The sequence below is a fragment of the Rousettus aegyptiacus genome, unplaced genomic scaffold, assembly GCF_014176215.1.
Source record: "Rousettus aegyptiacus isolate mRouAeg1 unplaced genomic scaffold, mRouAeg1.p scaffold_m13_p_14, whole genome shotgun sequence".
Taxonomy (NCBI): domain Eukaryota; kingdom Metazoa; phylum Chordata; class Mammalia; order Chiroptera; family Pteropodidae; genus Rousettus; species Rousettus aegyptiacus.
Genome location: NW_023416289.1, coordinates 24,665,719 through 24,688,563, shown reverse-complemented (window position 1 = coordinate 24,688,563; position 22,845 = coordinate 24,665,719). Strand labels below are relative to the sequence as shown.

General features: G+C 53.3%; 1 protein-coding gene across 1 annotated transcript in view; it reads right to left on the bottom strand.

Annotated features, from left to right (window-relative positions):
* Positions 1 to 10,716: 10,716 nt before the first annotated feature.
* Positions 10,717 to 22,845, bottom strand: part of LOC107521320 (c-Maf inducing protein) — a 230,503-nt gene continuing 218,374 nt past the window's right edge. The window contains exons 15-21 of the mRNA XM_016165886.2: positions 21,421 to 21,537; positions 19,675 to 19,815; positions 18,864 to 18,911; positions 17,577 to 17,723; positions 16,667 to 16,772; positions 15,185 to 15,255; positions 10,717 to 12,667 (exon numbers count right to left, since the gene is read on the bottom strand). Coding sequence (XP_016021372.2) covers positions 12,614 to 12,667; positions 15,185 to 15,255; positions 16,667 to 16,772; positions 17,577 to 17,723; positions 18,864 to 18,911; positions 19,675 to 19,815; positions 21,421 to 21,537 — 684 coding nt within the window. The 3' untranslated portion in view covers positions 10,717 to 12,613. The remainder of the gene's footprint in view (positions 12,668 to 15,184; positions 15,256 to 16,666; positions 16,773 to 17,576; positions 17,724 to 18,863; positions 18,912 to 19,674; positions 19,816 to 21,420; positions 21,538 to 22,845) is intronic.

The following is a 22,845-nucleotide window of genomic DNA, read 5'->3' as shown; positions in this document are numbered from 1 at the left end:
TGACAGGGTGCAGTGATTGGCCTTTCCTGACTCACATGCCCCCTTAACGGAGGGTGGGGTTGGTGGCTGCGATTGACAGTTTCACGGAACCAGCTCCTCAAGGGAGGGGGGTTGATGTCACCAGAGAAGGGAGAAAAGTAAGATAAATGACAAACCTTACTACCTGCCACACGCTGTCCTAAGCACTCATACTTGATAAATCACTGACTCCTCCTAACGACCCTCGAGGCAGGTGTAGTTTTCATCGCTCCCCTTTTACAGATGAAGAAACTGAGGCACCGGTGCCTCAGGTCACAGCGAGGGGTGGGATCAGCATTCAGCACTGGACGGCCTAGCACCAAGTCCGAGAGCTTCACCACTTCCTCGTGTCACCTCTCCCCATCAAACAGAAACAAGAGAAGAATGTTGCGGGGGCAGCCCCAGAAGAGGGGGTTCCAGTGCTCCCCTGGACTATGGAAAGCAGTTAGGGACCACGGGTGGTCCAGCCTCAGCATGAGGCTGCCCTGACTGAGTGCCTCTGTGTCTGGAAAATGCTGAGGGCTCCCAGAGAACTTTCCAGGAATCGAGGACACTCCCAGACTCCACCCAAGGGGCAAAAGCTCTGGTCTGAAGAGTCAGACACCAGCTTTGCCACTGCCACAAGTCGGCTGTGTGACTCAGGGTCAGTCACTGTCCCTCTCTGGCCCTGTTTCCTTCTCTCACAAATGAGAAAGCTGGGCCACATCCCCATCACTCGGGGCCTGGGTTCTCCCTGGAGAAAAGCTGGGGTGAACTGCTTCAACTTGTGGTCAGCCACAAACTGCTCTGTCCCCAACAGCCCCAGGTGTTAGGAAAACAAGGCGGCCCCCCTCCCCCCACCTTGGCCCTCAGCACGTCGTGGAGAAGGCCCAACTGTGAACCCGGCTTCCTCCCTGACAGCTGCCCCCAGTCCAGTGCCGGGCCTGTCCGCAGGTAGAACCCTGGGAGGTGCCTACCCCTGCTGCAACATCCCCATTGGGCATCTTAGCCTCCTCGACAGGTATCAGAACTCAGCCAGGGGGCTCTCAGCCAGGGGGATTTTGTCCCCTGGGTAGAGTTTCTGAATTTAGCAAATAAAAAGGCAATCTCTGGGACATGATTATACTAACAAGTTGTGAGTTGTTTACCTGAAATGCACATTTAACAAGGAAACATGTTGACAACCTTACACTCAGGGTACCTCTGTCCATACCTGGAGACATTTTTGATGGTCACAACGTGGGGCAGGGGGGCGGGCGCGGCGCGGTTTCTACTGGCATTTAGTGGGTTGAGACCAGGGACACAGCTCAACACCCTACAATGACAACGCACAGAACGGCTCCCCGCACCGAATGTCAACAGTGCCTGAAGGTGAGAAACCCTGCCCTAGGTCCTTCTATATGGACACGCATACTCACCTGCGACCTCAGGGACTGTCAGAGGGAGGAGCAGTGGGTATCCTAATGAAAGCCAGGGAAACTGAGGCAAAGGTTAAATAGCTTGTTCCAGGTCACACAGCTGTCAAGAAGCGGAGTCTTCTGCCTGTCTGTGCCTTCTCCTCTCTAATACACTCATCTGTTCTTCTAGACGTGGAGCCATGCAAGGTTATCCAGGAAGTACACTGGGAGAAGGGGGACAGGTAGAATCTTGCAGGGTCCCCATATCCTTGGGGAACTGCTGCCTCCCTATGGGCAGGCAAGATGGTCCTGGAGAGGGAGGATCCCAAGCGTTGCTACCAGGGCTGTTGGCAGTTGTGCCACCAGGGGGCAGAAGAGGCTTTGAAATGAGTCTGCACGCAGGAGCCGCCTGGGTCCGCCCCCAGAGACTCTGAATGGGGTAGGCACCAGGCACTGGTATTTTTTTAAACAGCTCTCATGTGATTCTAATGTGCAGCCAGGACTGAGAACCACTGGTCTAAGGTTTTGGGTTTCATCCCTGCCTGCACATCGGAATCACCTGGGAAAAAATACCAATGTGAAAACAACCTAAATGTCTGTTGACGAATAAAGGAATAAACAAAATATGGCATATACAGACAATAGAATATTACTTGGCATAAGAACGGAATTCTGACACATGCTATAACATAAATGAACATTGAATGTCACTGCGCTGAGTAAAATAAGCCAGTCACAGAAGGACAAATACTGTATGTATGATTTCACTTACGTGACGTACGCAGAGTAGTCAAATTCAGAGACAGAAAGTAGAATAGAGATCACCAGGGGCTGGAGAGGGAGGAATGGGAAGTTACTGTTTTGTGGGTTGCGTTTCAGTTTCGAATGGTGAAAAAGATCTGGAGGTGATGGCTGTACCACAATGTACTTCATGACACTGAACTGCATACTCGAAAATGGCTAAAATGGTAAATTTTACATTTTACCACAATAAAAGCAATGTAGTGAAGACACAAACGCTGGATTTTAGGATTAAAGTTCAAGATCATCCCACAAAACAAAACAAAACAACAACAACAAAAAAACAAAACCCCCGCAAATATCCAAGGGTTTCCCCACAACAATTAAATGATACCAGGGGTTGAGCCCTGTGCACTGACATCTTCTACAAGTGTCCCAGATGAATTTAACATGCAGCCACGATGGCGAGTCCCTGGTCTAAGACAATTCTAAGATTGCAGCATCGAGAAGAATAGAGCGCCATCCACTTCTCTATTGCGAGGGTATTTAAATTTGTCCACGAATTCTCTGATGCTCTTCCTTCAAGAGGTGGAGCGTAATTTCCCCTCTGCCTGAGAGCTGAACTTTGTGACTTCCTTCTAACAAACGGGGAGGTGGGGAGGGTGGGGAGGAGCAGAAGTGACAGCGGTGGAGAAACTGAAGCCTCCTGCCAACAGCTGTGTGAGGGAGCCATCACGGAAGTGGGGCCCCAGCCGACACCTGATTACAATTAAATGGAGGGACCCTAAGCCAGAAATTACCTAGCTAAGTCACTCCCGAATTCCTGTCCCACAGAAATGGTAGGATAATGCTTGTTGTTTTAGGCTACTAAATTTTGGGGTGATTGTTACACAGAAACAGATCATTAACACATCCATTTACAAGTCATTGAACCATGCACTCATCCCCCTACACACCGACCCATGCGTCTACCCATCCACTCACCCTCCTATGGTTCATTTACCTACCCATCTAGCCATTGATCCACCCACCCAGCTCGCCACCCACCCCAGAACACAGGGACTAGCACAGAGTAGATTCATATAAATATTTATCAAAGGAATGAACAAACATTTCTAATCATCTCCTCTATGTTATTGGCTGAGATAGGCCAGGGGACTTACCGAGAACATGGACCCTGGATCGCTGTGGGATGGGACTGGTGCCCGGTCCCCGTGGACAAACCCGAGCAGCCCAGGAACACGCTCTGGCCCCGGGACTGTTGGCCATCCCGGCAGCAACCTCCCCACCTGAGCCCACCCGATCTCATCTCTTTCTGCTGAGAACCACGCCCATCCCTCCCCACAAGGCCCTGTGGCCTGCCAGATAGAAAACACCTGGTTCTGTCTCTCCATCTGCCCCTGGGGGAGGGGGCTAATGCTAAGGCTGCTGGCTATGACTCAGGAGGGCTGGGCTGTCGGCCCGTGGCAAGGAGGACTGGGAGACAGCAGAGGCCTCACTGCCTCTTCTCCCAGAACATTACAGAGGCCTGGGCTCTCCCCAGCCCACATGTATCCAGCCTAATCCCTATTCATCCCTTTGGGTTTACCTTATGTGCTAAGGCCTCAGTTTTCTTATCTGTACAATGGGAATAACAAGGGTATTTGGAGGCGAGATGCCGTGGTGCCCAGGAGGACCCTCAGAAAAGGGCAGTGTGCCTGTTGAGCCACTATGAAAAGAGCAGAGTGACCGTAAAACCAAAGTCCTCCCAGGATCCAGCAGGACCACAGGTGGCTGGCCCTCTTCTGTCCTCTCTATGCTCACTCAGCTCTGAGAGCTGCAGAGTCTCCTCAGTTCCTCTAACGTTCCATACACGCTCCAACCTCGGGGCCTTTGCACTGGCTGCTCCCTCTGCCTGGGATGCTCTTCCCCCAAATACCCACGTGAATCCTCCCGCCTTCAAGTCTCAGTCCATGTATCACCTTCTCAGTGAGGCTTTCCCTTGGCCCCTTTCTCCACTGTCTCCATCCATCTTTCGTATTCAGAGTTTTAGTCTTGTTCGTTCACTCCTGGATCTCTACACCTCCTAGAGTGACCAGCACATAGTTTCACAAGATGGATGGACGGGTGGAAGAATGGATGATGATGGATGGTGATGGACGATGGATGGGTAGATAGGTGAATGAATGGTTAAAGGAAGAGGATACTGAATAGGACTTCTCCAGTGGTCTTGAAATCAGCCTCTAGGAGTGAGTTCCCCACATTCTAGAGTAAGCCAGAAAATTGGGTACCAGACCCGAAGCCTTATTAAAAAGTGGCTGCAAAGGTCCTGCTCTCCCCACGTATCATCCCAGTGCCAACTAAACTGGGGTGGGGTGAGTGGGGAGAGAAGAGGGGAGACTCCCCTTCCCAGGTCCCAAGTTCACCACTGTCCGGCAGCCGCCCCTGGGGAAAAGAGAACGGACAGGAGGTGCTGGGGGAGGCCACGTGGCGCGTCAGGGTGGTGGGAGCTTCGGGGAGTCACGTGAACACCGGCCGGAAGCAGGGTCCCAGACAGCTTTGCAGTGTCCACCCAGAGGCCCTGGCCGCAGCGGGATGCAGTGCAAGGTGGGAAATGAGCCACAGGGGGAGGGAGCTGGGATGGGGGGACATGCTGTGGGGATCCCGACCTCTCCCCCTGCCCCACAGGTCCCCCAGAAGCACATGCTTGGGCTACTATTTGAACATGCCCATGGACCCATGACCAGACAGAGAAGCAACAATGACCACACAAGCACAAGGACAGCGCCAGCCAAGTACCAGACACATGTCACTTTCCACCTTCCACCCCATCTCCTCCCACCACGGAAAGAAGGGACTCCTGAAAGAGGCTCAAAATGAACCTGAAATTGGATGAGAGACTAAAGTTGTAGATTAGCCTGGACATTTTGCTACTGCAGGTGTTTTTCAGAATGAGGAAAGAAAGATTTCGGAGATCAAGGTTTAGGGACAAAGAGAACACCGCTTCATGCGGCTGCTTCACGGAGGCCGCTGGCCGCGGGCCAGCTCCGTGTTGGGGTGCCCCGTTCCCTTGCTGGGTCGCGGATTACCTGAGCTCTGGCAAAGCTTTTGAGACACCGCCTGGCACCAGGAGGGCCTCAGTAAATGCTTATTGAATGAGGGGCATTGGAAATGAAACAATGGAACAAGGAATGTGGGGCGGGAGGGCTAAGTTAGAGGGACCCTCTGCTCGGCTTGGTCTGCTACCGTAGGGGAGGGCCGCGGGAGATGCCTGGGCTGCTTTATGCCAAGGCTCTCCCAGACTGCAAGAAAGGAACTGCGCCTGGGCAACCCGGGGCCGGCTGAGGGCTGCGGGGAGCCCCTCCCGGTCTTGGTACCCTGCCCTGTGCCCGGGCCAGGTTCTGGGGCAGAGCCGCAGGCCTGCAGGACCTATAGGTCAATGCCTTCTGCTTCCCTCTGCCATGCAAAGCCTTCCCAGCCCGGGGGTCTCCTGCAGCTGCAAAGCGTGCAGAGGGAAGCCATGGTCTCCACGGCAACACTGACGTCATAGACCTGGGGTCCTGAACGCTGCCTCCTGCCTCCCGCCCCCATCTGCCGGCCTGGCGCAGCCCCAGCTGGGATCTGTAGCAGCTGGGACATCAGAGGCGTAGGAGCTGCCACCCCGGCTTCTGATCTCTCCTGGCCACCATGGGCAGACAGGTGTGAGCCAGGCCAGCCAGGCCTCGCAGGCCTGCCACCTTCCAGATTCTCGCTTCCTCCTGCCCCTTAGTGCTCAAATTGCTCTCAGCTGGCTTCTAGCTATACAGACTTCCTGTTCTATTAACAGGAAGCCCCCTCCCAGGGAGAATGCACATTTTAATAGGAAAGTGGGAGGTGGTGTGCCGCCCCTTTCTCTCCTCCCAGTGTGTCTCCCTTCCGTCCATTCCACAACAAAGCCAGATTATTTAAACAATTCCCAAATTATCATAGAGCCCCTCCCCCACCCCTCCGCCTCCGCCTCCGCCTCCGCCTGTTAACGGCTTCCCTCTGCCCTCGGGGGCCTCGCCTCGCTCTCCTGGTGCTTATCCCCCCATACTTCCACCTCCTCCCTTCTAGTAGTCCCTTCCACCCAAGAGCCAGGCACTGCCTCGGAGCATCCGCACCTGCTCTTCCCTCTGCCTGGAAGCTGTTACCGCCCCCACCCGCCCTCGGGGCTGCTCGCTTCCGGCTCCTTCTCTTGGTCTAGGACGAGGTGGGGGGCGTGGGGCAGCGGCGATGCCGCCCACTCTTGGAGGCGCACGCTCCAGCCTGCACTTCCTTTTAGCTCTCTCTAGCGTTGTGAAAAACGGCATGTGGGATTATTTGTCTAATGGATTCCTTCTCCCTCAGACTGCATGCGGCAGAGGATGGCGTTTGTTTTATTCACTCGAGTCTCCAGTAAGTGCACAATACGTTTCTTTAAAAACAGCCGTATTGAGATATAGTTCACATGTCCTACAAATCATTCGACTGTACAATTCCGTGGTTTTCAGTATTATTTACAGAGTTGTACAGTCAGTACCAGTCAATTTTAGGACACTTCCATCACTCCAAAAAGAAACCAATGCCCTTTGGGTATCTGCTCTGTGTTCCCTCAGCCCCTCAGCCCTGAGCAACCACTGATAGACTTTGTCTCCATAGAGCTCCCTATCATACGCTGGCATTATAAAATATGTGGAGTTTTGTAACTAGCTTCTTTTACTTAGTACAGTGTTTTCAAGGTTCAGTGCAATGCATTTTTGTTCAGTGAATAAATGAGTGGGTGAATTAATGAAAGGCTATGGGAAGCAAAGGAAGGCGCTGTTCTGGTGGATGATGGGAAGGAGACAGACCCTGGGTCCATTACAGGATCCACGGCTAATAAGACAGCTCTGAATAAGCCTGCGGCCTGGTGGCCTCTGGTACACGGATGATTGTCTTCAGCTCAAAGTCAAGAATCCAGTCTCGCCGCCCACTCCCCAATGTTAGGTGTACGTGGTGCCCAGCCCACTGCCCTCATCAGCAGAGCTGGTTTCCTTTCTTCGCATCAGTTTTCTTTCTTTCATTCATTCATTCATTCATTCATTCATATTCCACAGAAATGCATTGTTATGATCCGTGAGTCTTTCTCTTGTAAATAATACTTAAAAAAAAATAAATTAAAATAGATGTTTGCTTTCTGGTGGGGCTGGGGGTTAGACTCCTTAGCCTGGAAGCGCTGCCAGAGTTCCCCCCAGGGGGTCAGGCCAGAGAGCCTTTCCTGCTTGGGGTCTTTCACAGCAGGCTCCGAGGGGGCCCCTCAATGCGTGCCATCTAAGTAAAGCCATTTTTTTTTTTTTACCAGTGTCTGAATGTTGTTTCAAGTCCTGTCCCCTTGCAGCTCCCCACTTTTCTACCATGACGCCATTGCCCTAGCTCCAGGTTTATAGAAATTCTAGAACTATGCTGTCCCTAAGAGTGCTACTGGTCACATGGGGCTGCTGCTGAGCACTTGAGAGGTAACTGGTCCCAAATGAGATGGGCTGGAAGTACAAAACACACATCGGGTTTCAAAGGCTTCACGAGAAAAAAAGATAAGATGTAAAATATCTCAGTAATTTTTGTATTGATTACATATTGAAATGATATTGGGGTATTAATTTCTTCTTTTTAAGATATGGCTAGTACATTTTACATTACACGTGTGGCTTACATTCTACTTCTATGAGACGGTACTGGTCTCCAACAGCCACCCGTCAGGGGACAGACACCCAACCCCAAGCCTACGATGGACAAGGCTGGAACTCCAGGAGCTTAAGATGCACTACTGCTATCCACGAAGAAGCCCATGAGAGAATCACAGCCCCGCCTCCCCCCCCAGAAAATCCCCCGCGGCAGGGAGGGGCTGGGGAGCGGTGGGCAGCGAGCAGCTGCAGTGCGGGGTGTGGGGGTGTCCTTCCTGTGCCCCGAAGCAGCTGAGATTCCAGCAGCCCATATCCTGAGCCTCCTTCCCCCTGGACCCAGCAGCCCCTTCTCCCTGGCAAATTAGAGAGGAGACATAAGCCCCGTGTCTCAGAGGAACAGGTCATTAATCCTACCGTAACATTCAGAGGGAAAACAAACAGCCAAGAAGTCTGCTGCCAAGAGCTTGGTGGAGAACCCTCCAGATCGCCCTCGGGCCTCCCGCTTCTGTGGAAATGACCAAAAGTGCTTCCAGGAAGGTTTCATTTCTGGAGGTGGGTCCGAAGGTCAGGTTTCAACACACTGATTAGTAGCTCGGGGCCAGGTGGATTTCATTTCCCTGACAAATCTGAGAGGCTGGCCCAGGCTTGCCTTGCTCAGGGCTGGAACGAGAACAGGAGGGAAGGCTAACGCGGAGGCTTTCCGGGCCTTATCCAGATCTGCCTAGAGTACACTGAAACATAAAGCAAAGTCACATGTTCCACCACGTACAGCTGTGCAGGTTGTACACTGCACAAGGATGCCACTTTTAAGAGAGTTTGTATATTATACAATCTCGTATATTTATTATGTCAACTGTCCAGCAGATGGCAGTATAGTGTTTTGAGGCGGGGACACAGAAAAACGCCAAGAGGCTTCCTGCGGATGGACAGGGACGGATGGACAGGGACGGCCCTGGCAGACATCATGGTGGCACTGGCACCGCGCATCTTCCCAGGCCCAGACGCAGCAGGGGAGCAGCCGCCAACCTTCCACTGAAAAAAATTCTTCTGATACCACTTTTTAAAAAATCGAGGCAAAATTCACGTAACAACAAAAAAACAACTCAAAGTGGCACTTAGAACACTTACAATGTGCAATCACCACCTCCATCTAGTTCCAAATTTTTTTCTTCACCCTAAAACCAAACCCCACCCCCATTTAGCGGTTACTCCCTGGCCCGTTAAACACCAATCCACTTAATGTATAGATTTGCCTATCCCAGACATTTTGGATAAATGGAATCACATGATGTGCGTTCCTTTGTGATTGGATTGTTTCACTTACCGTATTTTAAAGGTTGGAGCATGTTTCAGGACTTCGCTCCTTTTTGCGGATGGATAATAGCCATTGTCTGTACATACCATCATTTGGCCATTCATCCATTGGTGGATATTTGAGTTGTTTCCATCTGATTGCACATTTAAAAAGTTGATGTGTGACATATACAGTAAATCACACGGATCTTAAGTGTGGAGCTATGAGTGTTTAGACATCCACATACCCACAGGCTGAGAGGCACAGTATTTTCATCACGCTAGGTTTCCTCCTACCTTTGCAGTCAGTAGCACCATCTCCCCCCGCTTTGCAGAAATAACCACTAATGTGGCCTCTATAATCACAGGTGGCTTGTGCCTGTTCATGAACTTTATCTAAATGAAATCATACAGCAAATACTCATTGGTTTCTGGCTCCTTTCACATAACATGATGTCTGACCAATTAATTCGTGTCACCGTGTATATTAGTTGTTGGCTCGTTTTCTGTTTCTGCAGGATACCATCATATGAATGTGTGTGTGTGTATGTGTGTGTTCTGCTGATGGAGACACTTGTGTTGTTCCACTGTATGACTATCCTAGTTTATTTATTCATCCTCTGGTTAGTGGACTTGTGGGTTGTTTCCACTTTTTGGCTACTATGAATAATGCTGCTATAAACATTCTTGTGTCTTTTGGTGGACGTGTGAGCTCAGTTCTTTTGGACATATACCCAGAGTGGATACCCAGGGTCACAGGGTGGGCAGATGTTTTAGCTTTTCCAAAACAGTCAAACCAATTTCTACTCCCAGCAGGGATGCATGAGAGCTTCTGTAAGCTGCCACCCCGGGCAAGCTGATTCCCGGGCCCCAGCTCAGCCGGGAGAGACCTCTGTCGCTAAGGTCAGGGTAGGAATACCTGGTGACCCTGAGGTTGTTGGGTTTTCCCAGCCTCTCATGGCAGGGCTCTCCCTCCAAGCTACCCCTCTGTCCTCTAGCATGATTAGTCACTGTCTTAGTTTGGGTTTCCCCAGAAGCAGGCTCTGAGATAAATATTCCATCACAAGTACCTTATGTGGGAAGTCGTCCCAGAAAACACGCATGAAGCCACAGAAAAGAGAGGGGGGTGAGGGCAGGAATCCGAACAAGGGCAGGGCTCCAGGAGCCAGAGAACTCAGCCTCAGAGCCTCATAAAACAGCCTGGAGCTCCTAGGAAATGCAGATTCTCAGGCCCGCCCAGACCTGAGGAATCAGGATCTGCGTTTTCCAGAGACCCTGCGGTAGAAGGAACATTCATCTAAGAAGCTCTGGACTAGCGCTTCTGTGAGGCCCTGCTTCACAGCGGTCTGGATCGACTGCAAGAGTTCTCCCCTGGGGGTGACTTCGTCCCCTGGGGACACTGGGCAACATCTGAAGACATTTTTGGTGGTTATAACTGGGGGACGGGTGGCATGGCCAGGGGTGCTGCTCAACACGCTACTGTGTATTGACGGCCCCACCACAAAGGAAGTCCTGGCCCCAAACGTCAACAGAGCCGAGGATGAGAAGCCCTGGACACTCAAAAGGTGAACCCCCAGCCCTCGGCCTATGTCTTGCCCCGCCTCATCCCTTCACAAGGCCCCCTGGAAGCCATACAGAAAGGCCAGATGTCAATGAGTCACTTACAGTTTATTTTTGCCTGAAAGTATTTCACATCTCTGAACACAGCTACGTGACAGTAGTATAACCATCAGGAAAAGCAACAGTGCGAAGGGAAAAGGTGGCATGTCTTGGTTCGTCTTTTTTTTTTTTCTTTTTAAATTTTTTTTTTTTTTGCTTCTGCTTCTTCCCGCACCAGAGTGCTGTAAAGTATGGGACCGGAGGGGAGAGAGTAAAACCAAACAACGGAAAACAACAACAACGAAAACAAAACACAAAACGGAACACTCACACACACACGAAATAAAACCTGGCACGTAAAATGAATTAAGACTGAAACCCAATTTCTTTTTTTTTTCCTTTTTTAAAAAAATGAGGGCATAGTCGGGGGGTAATAAAGTCTACCTAGCAAAGTATAAAACGACGAAAGCATGGTTTCCATTGAATAAGATTAAATATATATATAAAACAATTACATTGACTGGGGGTTAGGTCTGGAGGTGCTGGAGGAGTATTTGTGCTAAACCAACAGAAAAAGGGTCTTGGGGGAGAGGGGACCCCAAGTAAACTGTAAAGGGGCTGTTCTGTACAGTGAGGGCTTATTAAGAAAAAGCCAACTGTTTATAAAAGAAACGGAGGTTGGTTTGTCATCAGGGCAGGTATGAGGACAGAAGGGGCGTCTGTGCTGCAGTGGTCACATTCATTTGGGTGGGGTGGGCAGTCAGGCTGGTGGAGGCGACGTCTCTCTCTTCTCCCAAGAGACCATGCAGGGAGGCGGCATGCATGAGGAGGGCACGGGAAGCACAGGAGGGTGGGGAGGCCACAGGTCTCAGTCAGGGACGGGGACCGCGGGCGCCACCGGAGATGGGTGCTCTCCGGGGCAGGGATGGGAGCAGCTCTTCTCCAGGGATGGCGGTGGGGGGCGGTGGGGGGGGGGCAGGGTAGCTAGCCCCCCTCCAAATGTGTAAAAGGGGCAGAGAGAAAGCTGGGGCCTCAGAGGAGCAAGAATACAAAGTGGGGACCCCACTTCTCCTCCCCCAGCCTGACCCCTGCCCCGTGAGGAAGCTGGAGACATCTGGGAAATGCACAGCGGTAGGTGGGCGGACAGACAGGTGGGAGGAGAGAGCGTTAGCGTACAGAATCCATTACGAAAAAGCAATTAATTTTCCAAGGAGGTTCTTTTTTTTTTGTCTGTTTCCTTTAAAAAAATACTACTACTACTACCACTACCCCGACAGCCGACTGGTTCATACAGTACTACACGCCAGGGGCGGGCGGGCGGGCGGGAGGGCGGGTCAAAGACTTCATAAATAAGAGGCAGGTCCCAGACCCGCAATTTGTCAACATTTCTTAAATAGGCGCATTATTTAAATCTTATGTACAACAAGAATCACTTTGCATAGCAATGGCGAGGACACAGGATGGGTGCAATGACGGGACTGGGCCTTCTTGTCCCAATGGCAGGGCGAATTCTCAGCAGGAGCTTCTGAGGAAGAAAGCATCCTTCTAGGCCCAGAGGCCCATCGGGGTCATGTGATGGTGGCATCGGAGTTGACTTTTCCCACATGGCATTAAACACAAAGGCAAAGAAAATCCACAAAGGGTCCCCCCTCCCCAAGCCCCCCACCCGCCCCCTCCCCGACCCGCTGATGCTCCTCTGGTCGCTACAAAGTCCGTTTTAGATCAGGTCAAGGTTCCAATTAAGAAGCTAAGAGAATTAGGTGGGGGCTGGGCGTGCTTACGGATCCCCTTCCCACCCCCTCCCCTGGCGCCCTCTGCCCCCAGAAAGACTCCCCCATCTATCTCACGGCCAGGACTCTGGGGCGAGACCCCAGGACTGGCAGCTCTACGGCTATTAGTCAAGAGTTGTATGTTGCGGTTACAAACTCCTTCCTGCCACGTGGAGCTTCACCAGGCCTCCGTGTAGCGGACGTCCACTTCCTTCAGGTTGGGAAGCTTGGCCTGCAGGGGAGCAAGAAAAATTTAGTCCCTTCCAGAACCGGGCCATGTCCTCCCCAACCCTTCCGCTCCCTGGAGCTCAGAGCTGGGTGACTTCAGAGAGAAGTTTCTGGCCCCAGATAAAGTAGGTGATGGCTAGTGAAAGCAAGCTGCTGGGGATTCCACGTCCCCACCGCAGAGGGGCTTTGGATCACCTGCTGGCCGCGTGACCTTGGACACCCGCCCTTGAACCTCCTGAAGCCTTAGTTTCCTCATCTGTGGAAGGAATCTGAGTCCAGTCCTAGGCTCACAGGATGATGCTAGGGATCAAATACCAAACGCAGGGCGAGCCCAGACATTGTCCCACACACATTGTCATGTGCTCTATGGAAGGGAACTAGTCTCACCTTTACTCTGGTTTATATCCTCATCATTCTTGGAAACTGGGCAGGTGAATGAAGGGGGATCACTGTAAGCTTCAGGGGGTCAGCAGAGTCCTTCCCTCTCAGGATTCCCTCATGCCCGATCTCGGATCTGTGACCACCTAATTCCACCTGCCATTTCTCAGAGCAGCTTCCTGCTCTCCATCCCTACCATTCAGACATGCTTCCTCTCTTCTGTCTTTGAAAAACAGCTGGCTTTTTCCTAACAAGCCCACACTGTACAGAAAGGCTGCTGACTGGGCTCCTGCCTTTCCTTCCCCCCTTCCCCCCCTTCGCTGTGCACTGGCCAGAGCAAACTTTTAACACTCACATACATACAAGTGCATGCGCACGCGTGCGCACACACAGTTCCTCATTGCTTCTGTCCTGTGCTCAACACCCTCAATGGCTCCCCACTGCCCAGACAGAGGTTATAAACTGAGGCCTGCAGTCACCAGTGCGGCGTTGTAAAAAATAGCTAAGTCAACCTTTCAAAATTAGGAGACTGCACAAAAGAAACTAGATATTCAGGTTCTCTTGAAAAACGGGAAGATCTAGCTGGACTGGGCAGTGCACTACGTGGCCTCCCCCAAGCAGAGCACACTCCGGTCTGCTCTGAGTGCCCGCAGCAGAGGCTGGTTGTCACCGGCCAGTATCATCAAGTTGGCACTATGTATCTTCTGAATGTGTGAAAATTAAACATCAACTGAAAGTGACTTTTTCACCAGAGGTTTACTACAGCCCCTGCTGAGCAGCACGGGAATCTCCGGCACTCTGCACTCGGGACTCTGAAACAGCCATCTCCAACTTCTGAGTGCAAGGGAATCCTTGGGAGTGGGGTTCGAATGCCCATTTGGATCCAACAGGTCTGGGGGACCCTGGAGTCGGCATTCCTGGCAAGCGCCTGAGTGAGGCTGACAGTGCTGAGGTCACCTACCCGGACCTGGCCCTGGCCTTCCCTGCACCCTCGCCACCCCTCTGCACGGCCCTCAGAACCCTGTGCACAGCACTCTCTTCCGGCCTGCCTGGCAGATTCGCTTCTCAAGACCGCCTTTTGTGAAGGCTCTTCTGCCCCCATCCCCAGCCCTATCCTGCCTCCCTTAGCTGCGCTTCCTCCTGGCTAGCGGTTGGCCAGCCACACCTCAGCGTCCCCGTCCCCAGCATGAGCCTGGCACACAGTGGGTGCTCTGAAGGCATCTGGAGGCTCGGCCAGTGAGCAAGCCCAAGGCTGCGGATCTGGTGGAGCTGGAGACGGGAGCTGACGGGGGAGGTCCCGCTGAGCACGGGCCCTGGCCAAAGGCTGCCTGGGATCCCCGTCCAGCAGTGTGCAGGGCGTGCGGGTGCTGGCTCTGGTGGCCCTGCTCACTTCCCCCCAGGGCATCTGATGAGAAGCCCAGGATAATGGGGTGGCCGGAGGCTGCTAAAGGCGCGGTTCCTCCAAACACCACCCCACAAGATGTGCATTTTAACAAACAAAATGGGCCCCCACTTTTTGCCACTCAGACTTACTTTGTCCAATTTCATCTTGCCAACCTGGCCAGGCTGCCAGTCCAGGCTCTTAGCTGTGTGACAGCACCAGCCCAATAAACATCCTCCTTGCTTCTATTCCCTGCTCAAAAAAATCTATTTTCCCCATAATAGTCGGAATAAGCTTTTAAAAGCATAACTCACCACCCTGTTCGAGCCTCTAACACTTTCTGCTGAACCTGGATGAAATTGGGTCCTTCCATGACCTACCACCAGGCCTTATCCAGCCTGCCCCAGGCCACTCTCTCACTTTCTAGTCACATTTGTTACAAAATCACCTCTTACAACCCTTTCTGCCTCGGGACCTTTGTATTCACTCTTCCTCTTGCCCTTCGCATCCTTGGTTTATCCCTTGGGTCTCAGCTTACGTGGCCTCACCTGAAAGGGACTGTCCCTGATCAGCCCATGCCAAACAGGCACTCGCCATTTCCAATCCCTCAATTCCCTATTGGCTCCCCCTTTTTTACTCCTTTCAACTTGCCAGTCTCTTCTTTATTGGCTTATCTGCTGGTGTAACAGCCTCTCTTGGTTGAAAATAAGCTCCGTGAGAGTGAAATGCCAGGATCTAAGGGGGGGCGGGGGGAGGAATTACCTTCAGATCTTCATAGGTGTCAGCCGAGAGCTTGGTGCTATTCATGTTTAAACTGCAGAGACTCTTCATGGCTGTACAGGGCAGGGAGACAGACACAGTCACTAGGTCAGTAAGACCCCACAAGCGGCAGCTTGCAGGCAGGTATGGGATGGTCCAGCTGGGGGCCTGACTGCAGATGCCGAGGTCCGTGGACAGGAGATGAGGAAGGGGAGGCAAAGCCAGGGGCCACTCCGTACAGAAAGTCTGTTTCAGGCATGTTCTGGTCTGAATTGGGCCCATGTTCTCTCCCTGCCCGCTGAGCCTCCATCCCTTCTGGTCCCCATGTCGTATTCCTCCACTGCCTGGACCAGACATCCCTGGAGCTCGAGTGTCATACCCTAGACCAGTCCTGATGGAACAGGCCCGGCGATCCCCTCAAGGGAACCCTGGAAGCTGACTCAAGCCCCCTTGGCTTCTCACGGCAGGCCTCGAACTTCAGTTTGCATAAAGAATTGCATGGCGAGCCTATGAAATTCACGAATGTCCTGTCCCACTCCCAGACATGCTGAGTGAGAGGCTGGAGCAGAGCCCAGGAATCGGCATCATTATCCAGAGTCCCTGCCCACTCACACTGTGTGACTCCGGTGACAGTGCCATTTGAACAGAAGTAGCTCCAAACCTCATCTTCTCTGCCTTCCATTAACCCTGTCACCTGCTCCAACCCCCTTTCAAGCCATTCCAGATTTGCCAATCGCCTTGTAGAAGTCACAGCCACTGCCCAGCATGCCTCCCCTTTGGCCGACTCCTAAACTCCTACGTATCTGTCTTTCACACCCTGATCCTATCGCCTCCCTGGCAAGCCTTCTGTGATTCCTCCCAGCCGAGGCATGCGGCCGCTCATCTACACCAACCGGAAATGCAGATCCCCAGGCTCAACATCAGCCAGGATTTTCATTCAGTAGATTAGGGCTATAGGTTCAGGAATTGTGATTCCCACATTCTCCGAGTGAGCACTGTGCGGCTCCTGCGATTAGGGCAGTGCTTCTCAAACTTTAATACACCAGGAATCACCCAGGCATTTTTAAAAATGCAGTTTCCGAGTCAGCAGATGTGAGGCAGGGCTGAAGGATCTGCATTTCTAACGAGGTCCCAAGTGACTGCACAAGGTGACTGGGGAGCACTGTCACAATGCACTGGAGCACTTTCTTCGAACTTGGTCCCTCAGGGGTTATGACAGCATCAACAGGGTATGGGCTGGGCTTCACTCATGTTTAATTTTTCCTCTAGAATTTAAGCCCTAAGAAGCCAGGAATATTTTCCCCGTTTTGTTCCCACTGCCTAGAATGGTGCCTGACATATAGCAGATGCTCAATAAACACTTGTTCAGTGACTGAATGACTATATCCCAGCACATGGCACAGTGCATGGTGCCAAGTTGATAAATGAATAAATGAAGGAAGGAAGGAAGCCCACACCCACCCTGGCAGCCCCTTCGGTACTCACAGCTGAGGGCCAGCAGGCCAGCATCTGTGACAGGCGTCTCGCACAGGTTCAGCACCTGGAGCATGGTGAGGTGTTCCGACAGGAGGCGCAGGCCGGCGTCTCCAAACTGTGGAGAACAGAAACTCTCAGCCCTGGAGATGGACTCTGGCCCCCCAAGGCACCCCAGGAAATGACCTGGAGGAAGGGGATGAAGACAGAGCCTAGCTCTGAGGTTCAAGGCCTCCCGGCCTCAGGGTCTGGGCTGCTCTCACTTCTCTCCAAGGACTCAAACCCAGCGTCCGCCAGGGGGAACATGGGTGCCCTCCCTGCGAGCCGGTTTTGCCATCTGTCAAAGAGGGCTGAGTGCAAGCTGAGGTGGTTTTTCCCTGGGCAGGGCAGTGGGGTAGAGAGAGGAGGGTGGGGCCTGGAAGGGAGACTGCTGAGATGCCCAGTGTCTCTTGTGCACAGTGCGGGAACAGTGGGACCTACGCTTCACAGGCGCGTGACCTAAGTGTGGAACAGCTCAATCGACACCGAGCGCTCGTGTGCTGTGTCATCATTATGACGAAAAGGCCCACAGCCAGCGGCAGCTCTGGTTCCCAGCTCTGCCTCAGTGCCTCCAAGACTCTGCCCGGCACATCCCTGGCCTGGGCCTCAGCAACTCCAACTGTGAAATGGGCCAATGGGCTTCATGATGTTCTACACCTCCTCTGCCCTCCGGGAAGTGGGTGCCGAGCCAGGAAGGAGGTGTGGTAATTAGGTGACTTGGACCAGGCTCTAGACAGAAAGGCCAGCCGTGGAGGAGGGTGCAAGGAGGGTACAGGGGCTAGGGTGCAGGGTGGGCATGGAGGAGGGTGCAAAGGGGCAGGGAGGAGGGAGCAGGAGGAGGGTGCAGGGGACACGGAGCAGGGCGCAGTTGGGCAGTATGTACCTGAGTGGACCACAGGTTCAGCTGCTTGAGAGAAGGCAGTTTGATGAGGTGCTCAGCGCAGGCACTGGTTACATTGGTGAAGGCCAAACTGAGGTTCTCCAGGTTTCCGAAGGAGCCCGAGCTCAGCAAACGAGCCAAGTCTGCGTCCTGCAAACAGACCGGCAGGCGGGGTCTCAGGACGGCCTGGGGCTGCGGGGAGCATCCCGAGACCCTGAGCGTTCCCACCTCCTTTCCCTTGTCCCACAGAGAGCTAGTGTTGGAGGCAGCAAATCCCCAGGAGCTGAGGCGATGGCATGACTCGGTGGGCTGGGCCAAGAGGAGTGCCAGGGAGGGAGGAGCTGTCCCTGTGGGTGGCAGCGGTGAGGTGGAGGAGAAAGCCTTCAATGCTGTGACTCATACCCTGAGTCACCAAGTGGGGTGTTCCGAGGCCACCTCCCTCCCACAGGCGCATGCGTGTGTGCATGCATGGGCGTGTGTGTGTGTGTGTGTGTGTGAAAAGACACACCTCACTCTCTAGGCAGCAGCCTGTGCCCATTTCCCACATGTGAAAGCTGAGGCCCCCCTCAACCCTCAGGACTGTGGAGGTAGACAAATATCTGAGCCCCAAATTGTGAGGCTGCTGAACGTAATATCCATTCTTCCTTCCATCTGAGTGATGGGATTCCTGAGTTTTACCTGTCACCTGGCTGTCCTGAATTAAGGCTAATTTCTCAGCTCGGTGTGGCCACATGCTACATGTGGACAACGGCACATAAGTATATGTGTCAAGTGGAACTTGTGTGAAGGTCCTTAAAGGGAAGGGGCATGTTCGCCCTCCCACTTCCCTGTTCCTGCTGGCTGGAATGGGGACGGGATGGCTGGAGTCTGAGCGGCCTTTCTTTTTGGCTGTGAGATGCAAGCCATGTGCCAAGGACAGTGGGGCAGCACGATACAAGGAACTGAGGTCCCTTGCAAAATGGGGGCGTAAGAGGCACCAACTTTATAGGATTGTTGTGAGAATAAATTGAATGATACGTAAATCAATGCTGAATGTATATTAGCTATTATCTGATAACATAGTCTACTAATAATCTGATAATATATTCACATTAGTATCAACAAATAATCTTCATGTTTGATTTCCTGCAACCCAGTTTTTCCTAGAAAATCTGGCCTGTCAAGTACTACGGGTCCCTGCTCCCCACCCCCCTCACCTGCGGCAGACACTCTCCACCTTTCCCCAGCAGGGAGGGCCGACCCACCCTCTTCCCTCCACCTGGCCCTGCAGAGAGAACAAAACCAACTCACTGTGGACTTGGAGGGCAGTGTTAGCCTGGTGGGCCCGCCTTTCCTTTGCTGCAACAGAAACCAGGCTGATTACGACCCATTCTTTTCCCTGAGTTTCCTACCTGCGCCCCCACCTCTATTAACACCACTCGGTGCCGTTTTTCTTTCTTGCTGGTAGACGGCAATATGGTGGTCTTGGTCTCAGGGGCAGACCCCGAGACAAGGTTTGAGCACAGGTGGTTTATTGAGGTGATTCCAAAAATCACCAGCAGGGGAGCGGGGAAGTGATCCATGAAGGCCACGAGTAGAAAGGTGTTATCAATCCAGCTACCACTGCAGGCCTCTGGGAAATGGTGGGGGGAGTCATGTCAGGGACATCGGCGCTGGAGAGTGTACACACCCTCTCCCATCGGTCACTGGTTGAGGGCTGGCTGCTCCAGGAGACCAGGGGCTGTGAATTCCCCGCCACTTCTGTGCTGCTGTGCGCGCTTGTGGGCAGAGAAAGCCTTCTGGCCAAGAGGCGCAGGTGCTGGCATTTGGAAGTGAAGCCCCCATGCACGGAAATGGGCTGTGGGAGGAGTGTGGACACGGTGACTGCCATGCATGGCCCTGGGCTGAGACAGCACACTGTCCTGGCCCAGAACTGAATAAGGCGTGACTCCGGGCCAGTGACTTGACCTCTCTGTGACCCTCTTCCATGATATGGAAAGTGGTGGGTGCTAACCTTGACCTCTTTGGGTCTGGAGAGGGAGTCACACAGGTGCAACGACCCCTGCGCCCGGCCTCACTGCACCCCAGCTGCTGTCTCGGGCCGGCCTGGCTGCGGACTCACCAGCTCCTTCAGCTCCCGCTGCCGGTCGCACAGCTGCTCGTACATGCGCTTCCCCACGCCGGTGCTCTCCAGGGTTGAGATGATCTGCAGCTGGGTGTCGTTGTTGTCGATGATGTTGTATTCCAGCATCAAGCACAGGATCTGCCGAGGGCAGCAGACGTGTCACTACCCGCGGCGACTCTGGGTGGGGCCGCTCTGTGAAGGGGCAGAGGCCCCAAGAGCCCCACCTAACAGCCCCAGGAAGCAGGTGTATGGATACCTCTGTACACCTTATGTGCCCCAAGAGTCTTAATTTGAAAATCAGTAGCCCCGCCTCTACATTTCTGACTGTGTGACACTGGGCAAATCACCTATCCCAGCTTCCCATCTGTATAATGGAAACATTTCCATGCGCCCAGCTGAGCACATGGCAGACTCGTGGTAAATGCATGCAGGCACAACGTATGCCAGGCCCAGAGACGAGACACCTCTCTCTACCTCGAGTTCTTCCCCCGGTGCTTAGCACACAGCAGATGCTCAGATGTGCTCACTGAGCTGAACTGGAACCTGGGGAACGTGTGCCCCGCGCTGCCTCCTGGAGGGCCTCAGGCGGCTGCACACGCACGCTCTCCTTCCCAGCCCCTCCGCGCTGACAGCCCTGTCTCTGAGATCCCCTTTCCCAGGACTTCTCCCTTGCTCAGGAGAGTCCGCATTGCTAGGCCCTCGCAACGCTGCACCCTGCTCACTCCCTTCCCGCCATGTCCCCGCACAAGGCACTCAGGGTGAGCACGTGGACTACACTCCAGGACCTTTGGGCACCTGTGAGGCTCTTCACACCTGCCCACCCACACCCTGAGCTTCTCTGCCCTGGACTATGTTCCAGCGCCCTGGCCTCCTCCCTCTCCTTCCATAAATCCTCTTCCTGCTCTGGGGCCTTGGCAGGTACGGTCCCCACAGCCTAGAATGCTCCGCTCCTGCCTCTTGCTAACTTCTCTTCCATCCTCAAGTCTCACCATAGCTCCCTCTTGCACGGCAAGCTCTGGTCCTTTGACGCTTTTCCTGCTGAAAGGTACGGTCTAACTCCTGTCCCCTGACTATCGACCAGCCTCGAAGACGGATTTCTAATGGGTCGAAGCGGCAGAGATGGCGTTGCCTGACTTCTGGGGCTAAGTTAGGGAAAGCGATATTGCTTCTGGTGGCCTCTCTTTCGGTGGTGGCTCTGGGGACTTGGCGGGGCCAGGTAAAGGAGCAGGGCGAGGCGATGTGCGGGACCGGGACTGGGTGTGCGCTCCTCGTGGGCGGGAACGCTCCTACCCCACGCCACTGTGCGGAGAGGCCTGGGCCCTCCGGCTGCTCCCGGCTCATTGAGTGAGTCTTCAGGCTGGTGCTGAACGTGAGTGAAGACGCCTTGGCGATCACCCAGTCTGGCCCCTATCGGGCTGTGAACCCACAAGAGACCCAAGTGAGGATTATTCACCCCAAGGCCCATGTGCAAAATAAATGAGTATTTTGGCTTGAAGCCCCCACATGGGGTGGTCTGTTACACAGCAGCAGACAATGGAACGGTAACCTCCCCTGAGCCTTTGGACGACATAGATCATTGAAATCAATAAATTGTTTGACGAGGACCTTGTGCCTACTGAGCTCAGGAGGCTGAGACTGCACCCGCCTCATCCACTGCCATGACCCCGGCTCCTGTAATATGTCTGGGCTTGTGCCCAGTCGACAAGGACGAGGGACTGGGCGAGCCAGGGGCAGACTCCTCACCTCCACCATGGTCTGGTTGCCCCTCAGCGCCAGGAGCATGCAGGGGCCCAGCTTGTTTTCCGCCAGGGAGAGCAGGAACTTTTTGGTCTTGTAACAGGAGCCCATGAGGATGTGCACCTGTGAGGAGAGACGACCCAGGTAAGGGATGGGGACCGCTGTGGGGATGTGGCCAGCGGTGCCTGCTTCCCGTGTGCGGAAGGTTTGCAAAACCAGAAGACACTGATCAGACCCATCCCACACCCTATCTGGACATCGAGATCGGACATGATCACCAGTCCCCCTGGGGACTGAAAAGACCCCTCCCTGATATGCTCCCACGGGGATGAATCTCGAGGACACTGCGCTAAGCAAGCCAGTGGCAAAATGACATATCCTGTAAGATTCCTCTCATGTAGGAGACCTAGAGCAGTCAGACTCAGAGACAGAAAGTAGAATGGCGGGTGCCAGGGCTGGCTCGGAGGAAGAGTTAGGTTTTTAGTAGGGACAATTTAACTTTGGGACAATGAGAAGGTTCTAGAGATGGAAGGTGGTGATGATTACAAAACAATGTGAATATGCTAAATGCTGCTGAACTGTGCACTTAAAACTGGTTAACATGGTAATTTCTATCTTATGTACATGTTACTGTACCCCCTCCCACCTCCCCACACAAACACCCCCACTTCCCTCCCCTTGAGACTCTGCTGACATTTGGCCCTCTGGGTTCTCAGCACTGCTGAACCTGCTGGAAACTTGTGGTGGCCCCTACTTGGGGTACACAGGCCCAGCCTCACACAGGACAGGGAATGGTATGGGGCCCAACCCCTGCCCCCTTTCCACAGCCCTCTGTGAGCTCTGAAGGTATTTTGAGTGATCACCTGCTCCACCTTGGGGGTTAGATGGGGAGCAGCCATTAAGGAAAACTGGTGTATCTGGAGACAGGGCTCAAGGACAGGTGTCCCCAACCAATAGGGCAGGGGGACTCCAACACTTTGTTTGCTCTCCTTCCAATTTTACATAATAGCAAATGCCCTTCCATGTTTGGAAACAGAGGCCTAATCAAGGGGACCTCTTCCTCGCTATGCGTCTCCATGGAAATGATGAGTTGCCGTCCCATGGGCTGCCGGCTTCCTTCCTTCCCATGTATATTTTTTCCGCTCCATCATTAACAACTCCAGCACACAAATGTAATCACTCAGGCTAGGAAGCTGCCAGCTCCCTGAAGTCTCTCACATAGGGGCGGAGGGACCACTGGATGTTGCTATGGTGAAGCTGTGACATCAGAGGAACCCCAGGGAGAGGAGAAAGAGGTGGTGCCGGCAGGGCCAGGGTCGGCACTTCCAAGATACACAGGGCACTCAAAAGGGACTCGTCAGGCAGCAGGCGAGGAATGGAGAGTGAGTGCGTAAGGAAAAGGACCTAAAAATAAGTCCCTTTCATAAAAGG